Below are 13708 nucleotides of genomic sequence, written 5' to 3' on the forward strand. Positions count from 1 at the left end.
TCCACACTTTGCTTGAATTTTGCCGAGGTCCATCTCCCAGTGCTCCCTGTCCCCATGCCTAACCCCAGGAAGGGTGCGTGGCTCTGCGCACACTCTTGTGGGTCTGGGTGGCTGCTGCAGGAACGAGGTGCTGGCTTTCTGAGCATGCTCAGGTGAGGAAACCCATCCCAGCTCACGCTTTGAGGTTTTTTGATTTTGCTCTTTTCTTTTGTCTGTTTGCAAAAGCTGAAGAAAATGCTCTTCCCACCTGTACAGCGACTGGCCCCCCGCTTCAGGTGCCAGTGAAAGAAGGGTGTCCGGACTTAACTTAGAAGAAAGCGGTAAAAGGGACTTACCTGGCCCAAGGCAGAGGGGAGCTGAGGGACTGAGTGCGAAACCAGTGCTTTGCATTTACTCACGAGCCTGGCTGAGCCTGGCTTGACCTCTCCAGCTCTCTGCCTCCCGGCACCAGCCCCGGTTACAAGGAGAGAGAGGGAGGAGAAACTGGTAAGTCCTACCTTGATCCAGCTGGAACGTCCGATACTGGACAGTCGGGCTGTACGGCCCGGGGCCTTTACTGGTGTGAGCACGGATTTTAACGTCATAGGCGGTGTTGGGTTTGAGGCCGTTGAGGGTGTACGAGTTCTCTGGGGAGGGGGGCAGGTCTTTTTCCAGCGGGTTGCCGGGAGAACCGGCTTCCCGGTAGGCCACGGTGTATTTGACGATGGCTCCGTTCCTCTCGGCCAGCACGGGGGGGAGCCAGCCAAACTGGACCGACATGGAAGTGATGTTGCTCGCCTCGAGGATTTGGGGATAACCCTTGGGGATGTCTTCAGGGGTGGTGAGTTCCTGCACAGCTTCCTCCCCAAAGCCAGCCCGGCTTTTCACGGCCAGCTTGAAAACATACGTGGCGCCCTTATGGATGCTGGGAGCGGTGTACTTATCCTCCAGGGCTGTGAACTCCAAGGTAGCCAGGGGGTCGACATCCTTGCGGCCAAACTGGAGCCGGTAGCCCATCACCTGGCCTTCCGCACCCAACGGAGGCCCCCATTTCACCAGAAGAGTGTTCTCCTCCGTCTGGTGCACAGACAGGATGGGCTTCCCTGGGACTGGGAGAGAAGAGATAGACTTTCAGTCAAACTTGGGACCGGATGGCTGGTGAGACAGGTTCCTCAAAGTGAGGTTTCAGCTCGACTGGGTGTACTTCTCCCTCCGTAAAACAGGCTGCTGCTGCCCACCCCCTGTACAGGTGGATGGTCTCCATCCAGTTTTGGACATGAGATGCATTGTGAAGTTCTGACACATTCCTGGATTAATTTTCTTCCTTCTTCCAGGATGGAAAGGTGTGCATAGCTCCTCCCTTATCCCTGGATCACATACTCTCCCACAGCAGGCACAAACAAACTCAGGAGTCCTGATTCCCAGCCTCCTGGCCCAATCACCCAAGCAGATTGCTTCCCAGGGCAGGGAAGAAGGAACACAGGAGTCCCCCAAACTCCCATCCTCTCTCTCCGTTACACAGCACAACTCATGCAGAAAGAGACTGGAACAGATTGGCTCAGGCTGGGAAGTCCAGAGCAGCTGAGGGTGAAGTAATGAAGGATGGGAAAGGAAGGCTGGGCAGCCCCGGGTCCTGAGCAGCAGGCACGCAGCCAGCTAAGCGAGTCTGGCAGGCATCTGATCACCCAGCTGGGTACAGAAAGAAGGAAGCACACAGAGAGTGGAAACAGAGCCCAGAATCCGTGCAAGGCAGAGGGTAGGGTTGCTGTTTACTCTGTGCAATTTCTCTCCTCTGAAGGAAGGGAAAAGACAATGTTGGTGTGTTTTCAGTCAGCTCCCTCCTTAAGCTGCCGGTTAGTTCCTCCATGTTCGGGGGGATATTGCAGGAGCTCAGCAGTGCCATGCCTCTGTCTAATGAGCCCTGGCACGTCCCGACTGTTAAGCAAGCCCACAGCCACAGTTAAATGACATGTGTAGGCCCAGAGGTTCCTGAAGCTGGAGAAAGCAGAGCATTAATTCCAGCAGCTCACGCGTCATTTACACTCAACTCCACCATTAGCGATCTAATGTCCTTCTCTCTGCCTTGGTATTCCTCCTGGTTGAACAGGAGTGGGAGAGGGAGTGGAGTTAGGAGAGCTCCCGGCCCACTCTCGCAGCACGACGCCGACGGAGGGTTGGCACGTTGGAGAGCGGTAGCGCGGCTGGGGGCGGCGCGCGGGGGCCTGTGGCAGGGAGCCTGGCAGAGCCAAACTGGGGGAACTGCTCTGCCTGCTGCATCGACTGACATCTGAACACGGGGACGAGGGGCTGTCTGCGAAACAAACGCTTTATTCGTTCCGAACTGCCAGAGATGGCTAGGGAGCAGTGCTGGGAGAGCCTCCCTGGGAATGCCTAAGGAACACATTAAAGAGACGAACAATGCCATTACCTTCATGTTTTGGCTTTCATCACCAATGTTACTGTAATCAGCTGAGCTTGAAAACAGTACATTTGTTTAGCAGAAAGGTGAGAAGAAAGCCGAGGGGTGAGGGGGGGAGAAGTGTTTTATTTTGCAATTGGTTTGGACAGTAAAGGAGAAAATTGGATATATTACTGTATTTAAATTCGGCCCCTAGCCCTGAATGATAAAGAAAGAAATCTCTCCTCTCAGAAGGTATATTGACTCGACACTGCAAAGAAGATAAGAATGTTACTGAGCCATTTGAAAGATTTTTTTTAAAAACAGCTATTTCAAGTTGGGGGAAATTGAGTTTTGGGTAATAGCTGGTGCGGTGGAGAAAACATCCCTCTGTGACTGATCACCTGCACTGCAAATCCTAATGGGGAGAGATGAGGGAGGTTGACAAGAGAGCGACAAGGGAGGGAGGCAGAAAGAAGAGCTCTGGGAGAGAAAAATGAAAAGGGTAGAGAGCCTCGGGAAGAAGGAAACACGATGAGAACCAGGAAGCAGGGAGAAGAAACATGGGCAAAGCCAGAGGGGAAGGAGAAGAGGGCAAGTGAAGGAAAAGGTGTCGGACAGCACACTGACACTACCAGGCGTGAGGACAGGAGCCTGGATGCTGACATCCAAACGGACCCAGCGTAACGTCTGCAAGAGCTGGTGTCCTGGAAAGGAACACTGTTCTGTGCACTGTTCTCTTAACTGGGCAGGTGAGGTGAGAGAGAGGCTGAAATCACACTCACTTGGCTGAACACAAGAACATAAAAGGATATGAAGACGTGAGTTAGGGCAGGGAAAAGGCAAGGACATGGAGTGCAGCCGTGGCTCCAGCCCTGTGTGTTCCAGGCCAGGGCTCCTGAGCCCTCTCTGTCCTGTACGCTGAGCTGAGTGTCTGTGCTGCCTCCAGAGTCTGAGCAGAGGTTTCCAGGTTAATTATGCTGTACTGACCAAAGGCCTTCGGCCCCTGCAGAGACAGAGCAATGTTCTTCCAGAAACAAGGGATGATGTCAGTTTATGCAGCTGTACAGGCTGAAGACAACTGCCCCAAAACTGAGAAGAAAATAAACAGAAGCCAGGGGTGGGGAGGTAGCAGACAAAGAAATGAAAAGGGGAGAAGGTCATCATCGGACAGCAGAACAGAAGAAACAGCACGAGAAAGATGGGGTGAGAGAAGGTAACAACAATCCAACAAGAGATGGACAGGGCGAGGGACAGCTCCAGGTCTCGGCACCATAGGCTCCCCCTCCTGCACGGAACCCTTCCCGTTCTGTAGAGCAGAGGTTTAGCTGCAGGAACATAACCCGCAGGGCAAGAGATGGACAGGGCGAGGGACAACTCCAGGTCTCGGCACCATAGGCTCCCCCTCCTGCACGGAACCCTTCCCGTTCTGTAGAGCAGAGGTTTAGCTGCAGGAACATAACCCGCAGGCATGCAATGGAGTGTGTACCTCTCCCTTCCTGCCTGCAGCACATCTGTTTGGAGGAGCAAGGGATATCCTGTTGCCCTTTGTCATTCCTCTGTTTAGGCCCTGCCGTCCTGGCTTGGCACCACGTCCTCTGTACTGAGGCTGACAGACACTTTGCCACGAAGAATAGGTCAAAGGGAGGAATGAAGCTGGGTGGTTTGTGCAGACAGAGCCCAGGTCCCAGAAACGCTCGTGGGGAAAGGTCAACACTGTCAGTACTTCTCCCTCCACTAGTCCTGAGCAAAAAGGGGACGCAGATTCAGACACGATACTAGAAGAGAAGAGTGGGCAGCATAAAGCCACCACTGTCTTCCTGCTGCTCTTCAGATCTTTGCAAGTCAACACCATGACAGCAGACCTCTGGCTCTCCTGTTCCCCAGGGTACCTGTGTGCACCAAGCATCAAAGTCACACAGTCTCAGACTAGGCAGAGATTCTCTTCATTTCTGATGCACTGGAATTTGCAGCAGTTTAGAATTTAAAGCAATAAACTCATCCTCTGTTTCTGGGTGTGTCTGGGCTTTCTGCAGTACTGAACAGAAAATTATGTCATTTAGTGAGGGCTACATGTGAGGGCTGAAGGGGTTTCTGCCTTACTGGAAGTAATTTTGTCTCTGGGGCATTTGGCATTTGTTTCAAGTCTGTCCTTCATGAAGGGAGTGGGATGAAGTCTGGAGAGAGAGCTTCTTGGCTTTAGGAAACGGGTGAATCCCAGTGGTCCAGGAAAAGCCCCTTACCTGCACCCTTCGTGGTGACCACTTTGGGCTTGCTGCGAGCACCATCTCCCTTCATGGTGTAGGCGGCTACGGTAATGGAATACGCAGTCTCAGGCTGGAGCCCAGCAATGATCATTTCCTGTTTGCGAGATTCCAAAGGGAAATCATGTAAATATTCAGGTACATACACATGGGTAGATCTCTTCTCCGTGCAGGAGGCTCAGCCCTTTTCTAGCATGCAGGAACATTCTCTGAATCTGAAACCATGAGACACTCTGGGGCAACGGGGCAGATGTGGCAATTGGCAGGAGGATGAGCCACGTTCCCTCAGTGAGAGGCAAACAGCCTCTCTGTAAACACGGCATGTCTCTGCAAGGCCCTGGTTCAATGCCTTCTCTTCCAGATCTACCTCTCACACATTTCCTTTCTCAACAAAACCGCTTCAGCCATCAAAACCCTGTTGCGCTCTTCAAAGCGTTCCTCTTCACTATGCCGTCTCAGAGGAGGTCTCAGCAGTTTCAAGGAGATTACAGTTTTTTCTCCATTACCCCCCTCGCTTCTCTCCTCGGAGATATTTTTTAATGCCTTCATAATATTAAAGGGATTGCTTTAACGCAAAGTGCAAGACGACATTTTCTGCTTGCACGCTAAAGCTCTCCGTTAAATCCCCAACACCTCCTTGCTCCATCCTCTATCAGCCTCACCACACCTGGCTCCCAAGAGCTTTTGTTAGAAGACTGGCCTCAAGAACAGCCCTTCCCCAGGAAGGATTCAGCCCTTCAAAGGCTGTGTTGTAAAAGGAATACCCGTGCTAAATTAAACAGGATGAGAGCATTTGCAGCAGGGTTTTCTCCAAGGCCCTGGAAAGGAGGGAGATGTGGATGTTGTGCATGTTTTATGGTTTTCCTCCCACTTCACCCCACACCGCCCCTTTGTGCTTTCAGTATTAAATCTCAAGGCAGCACTTGGGAAAAATATGCTGGTCCTGAAAATGTCTGTGTTGCCCCCAAAGCTGAGCAGGGAGTGGAACAGCAGAACTTCAAAACAGTGGGATTTTGAGCCACAAGTTTGGAAGCCATGAGCTACAGAGACAGGTCTGTCTTCTACACGCCAAGAAACCTGTCTGCTTCCACAGTGGCCACTGACTTTTAGTAAGATTTTAGGCAAGAAACTTTGCCTTTCACGTGACTCAGTTATTCCGTCTGCAAAACGGAGCCCCTCACTTTCGCAGGGCCCTTGGCGACGTCCAGGAAACACGCTTCAGTAGCGCATTATCTTTGGAACCTGCCATTCCAAGAGGGAAATGCTTTCTCCTACTGCTTTGTAGCTCTAAGATCATGGCAACCATTTAGCATTTTAGCAGAAGTAGTAAATGCCAAACAGCCGAGCTGATTACCTAAAAGGCAAAAGGGCCAATAGCAAGTCAGTGTTTTTTAAGAACGAGTATCCAAAATCCTTGGCCCTTTAATGGCAGAAAACAATTGTTCGTGCCCCAATAGCTTGGAATTTATGGGCCTTGGAATACCCAACGCTTTTCAGCCTAGCTATGATTTTCAGACACAAGCCAGAGCTGCTTGCAGACCAGTGCATGCTCAAGGCAGTCCCAAACTCAACGTCCCATCTGCTTCCCCATGGACTCATCTTTCCCTGAGAGCCGAGGGGAAAACCCTGCCGCATCGCTGCGTGCTGAGTAACTACACAATCACACAGGGCTGCAGAGCAAAGTGAACAGGGGGGGGACAATGCGTGGGAACACCACCAACAGGCTTTACAACAGGCACACTGGCACTGCAAAAAAAACAAAGGAAAAGGAAAATTCCACACCACAACAGGAAGTGGGAGAAGGGAAGGAACAGAACCAGGATGGGAGTTTTACTTTTACTTACGTATTCAGCAGTGTGATCTGTTTCCCACTGGGCAGAGAACAAGAGAGGTTTTGCACATGAGAATACAAGAGGGGAAAGAAGGGAAAGACAGAGACACAGCATGAGGAAGGTCCCTGAGCAAGCAGCCACACAAGGTCAGAAGTTACCAGGCCAGCATGAAGGAAGAAGTAGAGTGGGAGAAATTAGTAGATTCCACTGTGGCCTTTGCCTGTTCTTAAAAAACTTCCCAGACACAGGGAGGACGGATGGCATTTAGTTCAGTGCTGGGACAGCAGTTCATACTCTTCCACAATAGCTACTGTCTGGGAGTGCAGATGAACTGCAGAAAGACAACACACACCCTGTCACAGAGACTCCCCTGCTTTCTCCAGCATTGTGTTCCTTGGGATGAGACAAGGCGGCTGGAGCACCCACCCCCTCAACCCTTCCACAAGAGATTGGAGCAGGAGTCCTTACCTGGGCGTCAGTCAGCATGATATCCTTGATCTGGGGCAGCCCCCTGGCCTCTCCGTTCTCCATGCGCACATAGTGGACCTGGTAGCCGCGAATCTGGCCATGCTGGCGGTTCTGGACTGGGGAGCGCCAGAACACTTGGATTGCGGTGGAGTTCAGGACCTCCACCTCCACTTTCCGAGGCGGAGCACTGGGCACTGCGAGGAAGGGAAGGAAGGGGTAAGAGTCACTTGGGGATTTCTATCTGGAGCCTGTCACTTTTCCTATGGGCCATCCTCACTTCTCCTACGGGACATCCTCATTTCTATGGGCCATCCTCACTGGTCCTACGGGACATCCTCACCACCTACGTGACATCCTCACCACCTCTGGGACACAGGGACACTGACTCTACAGCCCTGAAAGGTGGGGATGACTTAACAGTCAAACCAGAAACCCCATCATCTGCTGTGGCCTTTATTCAGTGAAACAGGGAAGCAGTTCTGGGGGATCTAATCCGCATGACTTGGAGATGTGCACGGAAACAGGTCCGTCTCCTAGTCCAGCTATTCTTCCACAGGCTCCTTTGTCACCCGTTTGCTCCGATGGAAGAAAGTACATACTTCCAGATCACATTCTGAGGGCAAAGCCCCTTCCTGAGCCAGAAAAGCTCTGGTCCTGCCTGTGGGATGTGGGGTTGGAGAGGATGGGAGGGGGACTTGCCCTTGGAACCCCCTTGTCTCTCAGGCAGGGCAGGGGGGTTGGTTACAGCTGCTGCATAATCTTAGGACAGGAAACAAGAGATGTCTTGGATGGAATTTGGGCTGAATTGTTGTAAGTTAATGATAGTAACGGTAATAATACAGGGCACGAGAGCTTCCTCTGCAAGGAAACCGTACTCTGAGCAAGGTATTCTATCCATCTGGATGTGGGCAGATGCTCAGGGAAACAGGACCCGTACTGGGGACAAACCTGTTGCCTTTTCAAAAATTCTTTTTTATTTGGGATGGAGGAAGAAAGCCTGAGGAGTTTAGAATTTACTTACGTTATTTACTTGACCTGCATTATTTGAGGGTCCTACCTCACCCTCACAGTGAGGGTGCTCTCCCTCCACACACACTTTCATGGTTTTTTCCTGGTTCTATTTTACTGCAGAAACACAAGAAATTTGAGTCCTGTTTGTGCTGAAAGGCTGAGCTGGGCCACTGAACTGGAGTTCAAACTGCTCGTCACTGAAGGTTTCTTGAAACTTTGAGTTCTACCTTTCTACCACTAAAACCTTGACTCAGAGAGGAGCTGGGAACAAGGAATGTGGGGAAGAACCCTCAGTATTTTCAAACAGTTCGTGGCAGCAACCATCTCCTCTGATTTCATTCCCTTGCTGCCCCAGCCGCCTCTTTGCTCGGTAAGAGCATCTTTTCAGGAAAAGTGGTGCAGTCAAGGCTCAGAGGTCTGATATTAAAAACGCCCATCGCTAACGGGGGGAAGGACAACCCTATGGACCCCCGTCCCAGAGGGACCCGGGAGATGGCAGCAGAGGTGCTGAGCCCACCGTGGGCTTCGGTCCTGCACCACACAAGCCATGAGAAGGGGCTCGACGTGTCCTCCCCAGCATGGGAAAAGCCCACTCCAGGGACTCACATTCCCCAGGGGACTCAGGAGAAAGCCAGAAGTGCAATTACCATCTTCATCTGTCCGGACGACAACCGGCGTGCTCTCCGGGCCCGGCCCCACCTCCGTATGAGCAACGACAGTGATGCGATAATTTGTCCACTTCTCCAGAGACTCCAGTAGGATCTGACTGGTGGTTGGGGGGATATCATTCACCTCCTTAAGCTCCGTGTCCTCCGAGTCCAGCGCTCGATAGTAGACGCTGTATCCAGCCAGGACGCCGTTCTGGCTTTCAGCCGGAGGCGGCCGCCAACTTACCAGAATGGCGGTGGATCTGGTGCTGACGCATTTTACGTCTTGAGGGGGGGCAGACGGTTCTACGAGGGGGGAAAATTCAGGAGGGAAAGGGAAGAAGGGGGAAAAAAACAAAAGATGGGAAAGATAAAAGAAAAAAAAAAGGAAAATGATAACAAAAAAATCTAAAATAAAACGTACAAAAATTTGGTTTAGGAAGATAAAATTAAAAAAGAAGAGAGCTTTTTGTTGTTGTCTTTTTTTTTTTTTAAATGAAAAGAAAAAAAAGCCAACGGAAATGAAACGGGGCGTCAAAACTGAAATGTTGTAAAGCAAAGGACTAGAAGAGCAAGCGGGCTAGCCAAGAGGGGTCTGGCTGCTTCTAAGCGTAGCTGGCACAAAACTAAGTACCCAGTTTTACCCTGTGGAAGACTTTTCCGTTGGCTCCCTGTTTTACCTCAGCCTGGCAAACCTTGCCCTGGCTAGTAAAGCACTTGTTTTCAAACTGCAGTCTCTGGGATCTTGGATTTCTTTGAAGGGATCTGTGAGAAATAAGTAATAAAAGCTAATTTTTTGCCAGGAGGCTAAAATTTAAGAGTCTCTACCTCCAGATGGAAGTTGTTAGTTACCACAGACTGGAGGAGGTGAAAAATCACGGTGGCAATGCCCGGGATATTGCCAAGCAGTGAGCCCCCGGCGTGTTTAGACAGGAGGGTTTTAGGGAAGAGACTTGCACAGGAGCGAGGCGGCGGGTTTGAGAAGGAATTCAGGTCCCCAGAGGGATGGTGCACAGCGGCAGCAGGTCTAACTCCCACCATACTCTCTGCCTAAACTACATCCGGGTATTTCCGAAAGTCCCATGAGGACACCTTTGGAATATGGCCCTGTGCAGCTGCACGTTCCCACAGTGGCAGCAATCAGCTGTGCGAGGGCTGATTTTCAGGAGACGGGAAGGTGTAAAGCACAGCTTTCTCTGCTCACTCGGGTGTTTGCTGACTGCAGTAGGTAATTTTTAGTGTGGTCTGCTCCGTAGGAAGCAGGATGCTGACACCAGCTCCGTCAGACGCTACGTGCCGGGGTGCACGCTGCCACGCCACGGCCAGGCCTCGAGGTATAGGGAGAACTGCAAGAAACACGGGTGACGGAGGTGCCACGGGTCTGGAACCTTGGCGAAGTCTGGACAAATAGTCTGCCACTTCCGCACCCCAAGTGTGACCTGGTCGCTTTGGGAGATCTCAGACCAGGCTTCTTTCAATCACTAATTACAATCCATCAGCCTGGGTAAGCAGAGAGAGTGATGTATTTTCAAGGCAACTCTGAAATCTCATCTCACCCGATACAGTCAAACTGCAATAAATAGCTCTTAACTCTGCAGACACTGCCAGAAACCGGCGTGTCCTTATAAGCCCCCAAAGCATCACCTGCAAGAAGCACAAATCCTGGTCACCATTCCTCATTCCTCTGTTGCCTTTTCATCAGCAACAAGTTCTTTAACTGAGAAATGACCTTTTTCCAACATCTTACTCCCATCCCAGAGTCACACGCAGATGTTTAGGCCCAGCTTGCCTTGAGGACTCGGCTAAAACACGTCACATTTGCCCAGTTTGCACTGGAGAGAAAGGCAGATCCACTACACCGAAGCAAGTGGGTTTTGCAGAAAGGGTAAAGTCCTTCCACTGCAGTGCTGAGCACTCTGTCCAGTAGGACATTTTGGGTGTTGCCTTCCTACTTTGATGCTTCACTGCTACATTTTGGTATTTAAAATGGCAGAATGAAAGTTTTATCCTCAGAAATCCCACTGCAGAGGGTGATGACCCCCGGCCATGGCTAGCCACGCAAAATAATACGAAATATGTTCAAATAAACAAAACCAAAAGGAACAAACTGGAAAACAGAACATAAATCAAGCCAGTAATTCGAAACAAAAAAAAAAAATCAGAAAGGAAATCATAATAAAATAATACTGATATAAAAAGTGACTCCTTCCAGAACATTCCCAGACTGTTTACCTACCTTCCACGCTTCAACTGCTAACTTATAAGACTTTCTTACGAGAGAACGAGAGAAACTGAGCTACGAGGCCAGACCAAGCTCCTGGTGGGTTTCTGCACATGACTGGCTTTTAAAATGCCACCCTGCCCTGTTGCTAGCCCCCATCTGAGTTACTCCCCACTGCCAGCAGAGCCCCAGCTATCGCAGCAATGGCAATTTTGGACCCCAATCTATTCTTTTGCTAAGGTACCTGTCCCGAGACCAGGGCGGCAGATTCCCAGTGATGGATTTCCTTCCCCCCACAGCTCTCTCCATCTGCTGTGATTGATGCCGCCCCGACACCTCCAGAACGGAGTTGCACTGCTCCTTCCCATGCCCCAGGAACAACTCAAGTCCCTTTCAGGGTACGGAGGAAAAGACTCAACTCTCTTCCAGTGCCTGCCCTGATGCTGTTCACTTCTTTTTTCTCCCCATCGGGGGCTGGCGGTATTAAAAGCCACCTTTCCCGCTAAACAGTCCAGCCAAAGCCACCACGGCTGAGAAACCCACTGCAGAGAGGGTCTGACCTGACCTACCCTTTCCATCCTGAACCTCATTAAGCCCCAGTAAGCAGAGCCGGAGCTCCAGCCGGCACTTGGGTTCACTGTCTGCACCGCGGCTGCTGCGCGGCCACGCTGCCTTGCGCACTCACCCTCTACGCTCCAGCACGGGGACCTACCGAGAGGCCCTGGAGCGAGGCCTCCTTTTGGGATAGTTTGCACTTTCTCTGGTCAAAAAGACGGGGTGGGTGGGAGATGGTGGGGGGGAGAAGGCCCAGATCCCACTCGGACCCCCTCCCCGTCACTCTCATGGACTACAGCACCTGGATGAAAACAGCCACCAAGTGCTGGCTGGCCATACTGGAGACACATCTGGGGAGCTCATGGCACTGTGAGATTCCTTCACAATCCAGCCCACCCTGCGTGACCCTGGAGATGCGTGGGGACAGCATCGCGGAGGCGGGAGCCGTCTGCAGGAGGCGAAGTGCCGCAGCCCAAACCGCAGCCTGTGGGCTCACCCTTCGCTGGCAAGGGAGCCGCAGCACCGGCACGAGCCCCCGAGCCAGATCATCATCTCTGTCTGCCGGCCTCTGTTTTTACCAGGCAGACAGCTCTTTGGGAACCCCTCCCCGCCCTCCCCCGGGCTCCAGCACATCCGGCGGTGTGTGCAGATCCACGCACGTGTGTGTGAGCCTGCAGCGACAGGGTGGGCTGTGTTTGTGAATCCGCTTGAGACCAGCCAGTACTCACCTGAACTGCATCTTTTACACGCTTTAAAGTTGACTGTCCAAGCCACAAGAATGACCCTTACTGACCTTGTACAATACAACGTTTTTTAACCCTTTAGGTACCATAGACTTCGCATAAGGTTTGTTCACTTCGGAAGGGAAGGAGAGCAGAGCTAATGGGTGGGGGAAACATCCTTTCTCGGGAGGGAACAGAGGGTAAGAAAGCCCCGTTGTTCCTCTACACCTGCACATGCAGCCTCACAGCACCCACCCTGCCACACCTGTCTGTTGACACATGCTTTGCACTCTGGAATTTCTGAGTAGGAGAGTTGCCACGGAGCCCTGGGAAGGTCATGGCTACGTAGAAAAGGCAAAACAGCTGCCTCCAACCGTGAGATTCTGTTAGTTTTACAATCTACGTCTCTGGTACTTGAAGAGTTAAAACCCAGCTACTTCAAGAAGAAAAAGATACTTTACCTTTAGTTTAATGGATTTTACTTTGGTTATGATGCTCGGGAGGAGCCACCCTGACAGGGAGGTGGAGGGTGTTGTGCAGAAAGGTGTGCAATGCAGGGAGAGCTGCGGCATGCAGGCACATGCTTGCCAGCTGAGCAGGGAGGGGAAGAGCACCGAGGGCCTTGGCAGGCTGCGGGAGGACGAAGGAGGCTTTGCCATTGCAGAGACAAGATGCCATCGTGGTGTGAAACCGCCCAGCAAGAGACAGACAGACAGAGCAGGGAGCTGGTTTCATCGGGCTGAGAGCGTGCAGGCAGGCAAGCAGACAGCAGGAGAGAAAAGAAAGAAGAGCCATGGAGCAGGCCAAGGAGGAGCTGAACGGAAAAGGAGCTGCAGAGGGAAGACACAAAAGCCTGTCCCAAGCCAGAAGGTCTGTGAGCCGAAGGATGTCGCCCGGACCAGGGAGAATTGACTCGTTCCTCCAACAGCCAGCCAGGAAAAAATGGTTCACCGTGTTACAGGACACTGACAGCTCCCAGCTGATGTTCTTAAGAGCGTTAAATTAATGAGGCCACCCCTATGAAAGCTGAGCTACAGAGAAATAATCCAGGCCTCATCCTGGGCAGGTGCCAAGTTAGAAAAAGCCCCAAAGCCTTCCCCTTTCCCGGATCCCCTTCTCTTCACCCTTAAGGGAAAAAAATTTCAGTGTCACTAAGCCCTACTGCCATCAGCTCCCACACCCCTCTTCCAGCTGTTTTTATTGAACCAGACAGCACAGATCCCAGACCCTCTTTTCCTCCCATCCCCACGAACCTCAAGGAGGGAAACCCCTTGGAAAACAGAAGCAGTTTGACACTTATTTATCAGGTTCTTTCAGTTCGTTTTCCCCCACCCCACAGTGATGCTCCCTCTGACAGTACCACACTGGGATCAGAACCAGCAGATCTGCAGCAGTCAGGCAAGGATTTTCTTGATACACAGAGAGAGTAAGAAATTATTAAAAAAAAAAAAGGAAAAAAGGGGAAAAACAGGAAAGAAGAAAACAAAGTATGTTTGAATGGACTGGAGGCCTGAGAAAGCCCCAGTACGGAATTCTGTCTATGCAGAAACAGACTCCCCTTTCCTCCCACTCCTGGGGGGAGAGAAAGAGAAGGAGAGAGACAGGGAAAGA

General features: G+C 51.5%; 1 protein-coding gene across 1 annotated transcript in view; it reads right to left on the reverse strand.

Annotated features, from left to right (window-relative positions):
* The window catches only part of PTPRS (protein tyrosine phosphatase, receptor type, S), a gene marked incomplete at its 5' end in the record, with an annotated part of 37445 nt that extends 28540 nt beyond the window's left edge, over positions 1–8905 (reverse strand). The window contains 5 exons of the mRNA XM_010157102.1: positions 498–1088; positions 4621–4738; positions 6486–6512; positions 6942–7135; positions 8600–8905. Of these exons, the coding sequence (XP_010155404.1) occupies positions 498–1088; positions 4621–4738; positions 6486–6512; positions 6942–7135; positions 8600–8905 (1236 nt within the window). The remainder of the gene's footprint in view (positions 1–497; positions 1089–4620; positions 4739–6485; positions 6513–6941; positions 7136–8599) is intronic.
* Between the last annotated feature and the right edge of the window lie 4803 nt (positions 8906–13708).

Source organism: Eurypyga helias, unplaced genomic scaffold (genome assembly GCF_000690775.1).
Source record: "Eurypyga helias isolate BGI_N326 unplaced genomic scaffold, ASM69077v1 scaffold17998, whole genome shotgun sequence".
Classification (NCBI taxonomy): domain Eukaryota; kingdom Metazoa; phylum Chordata; class Aves; order Eurypygiformes; family Eurypygidae; genus Eurypyga; species Eurypyga helias.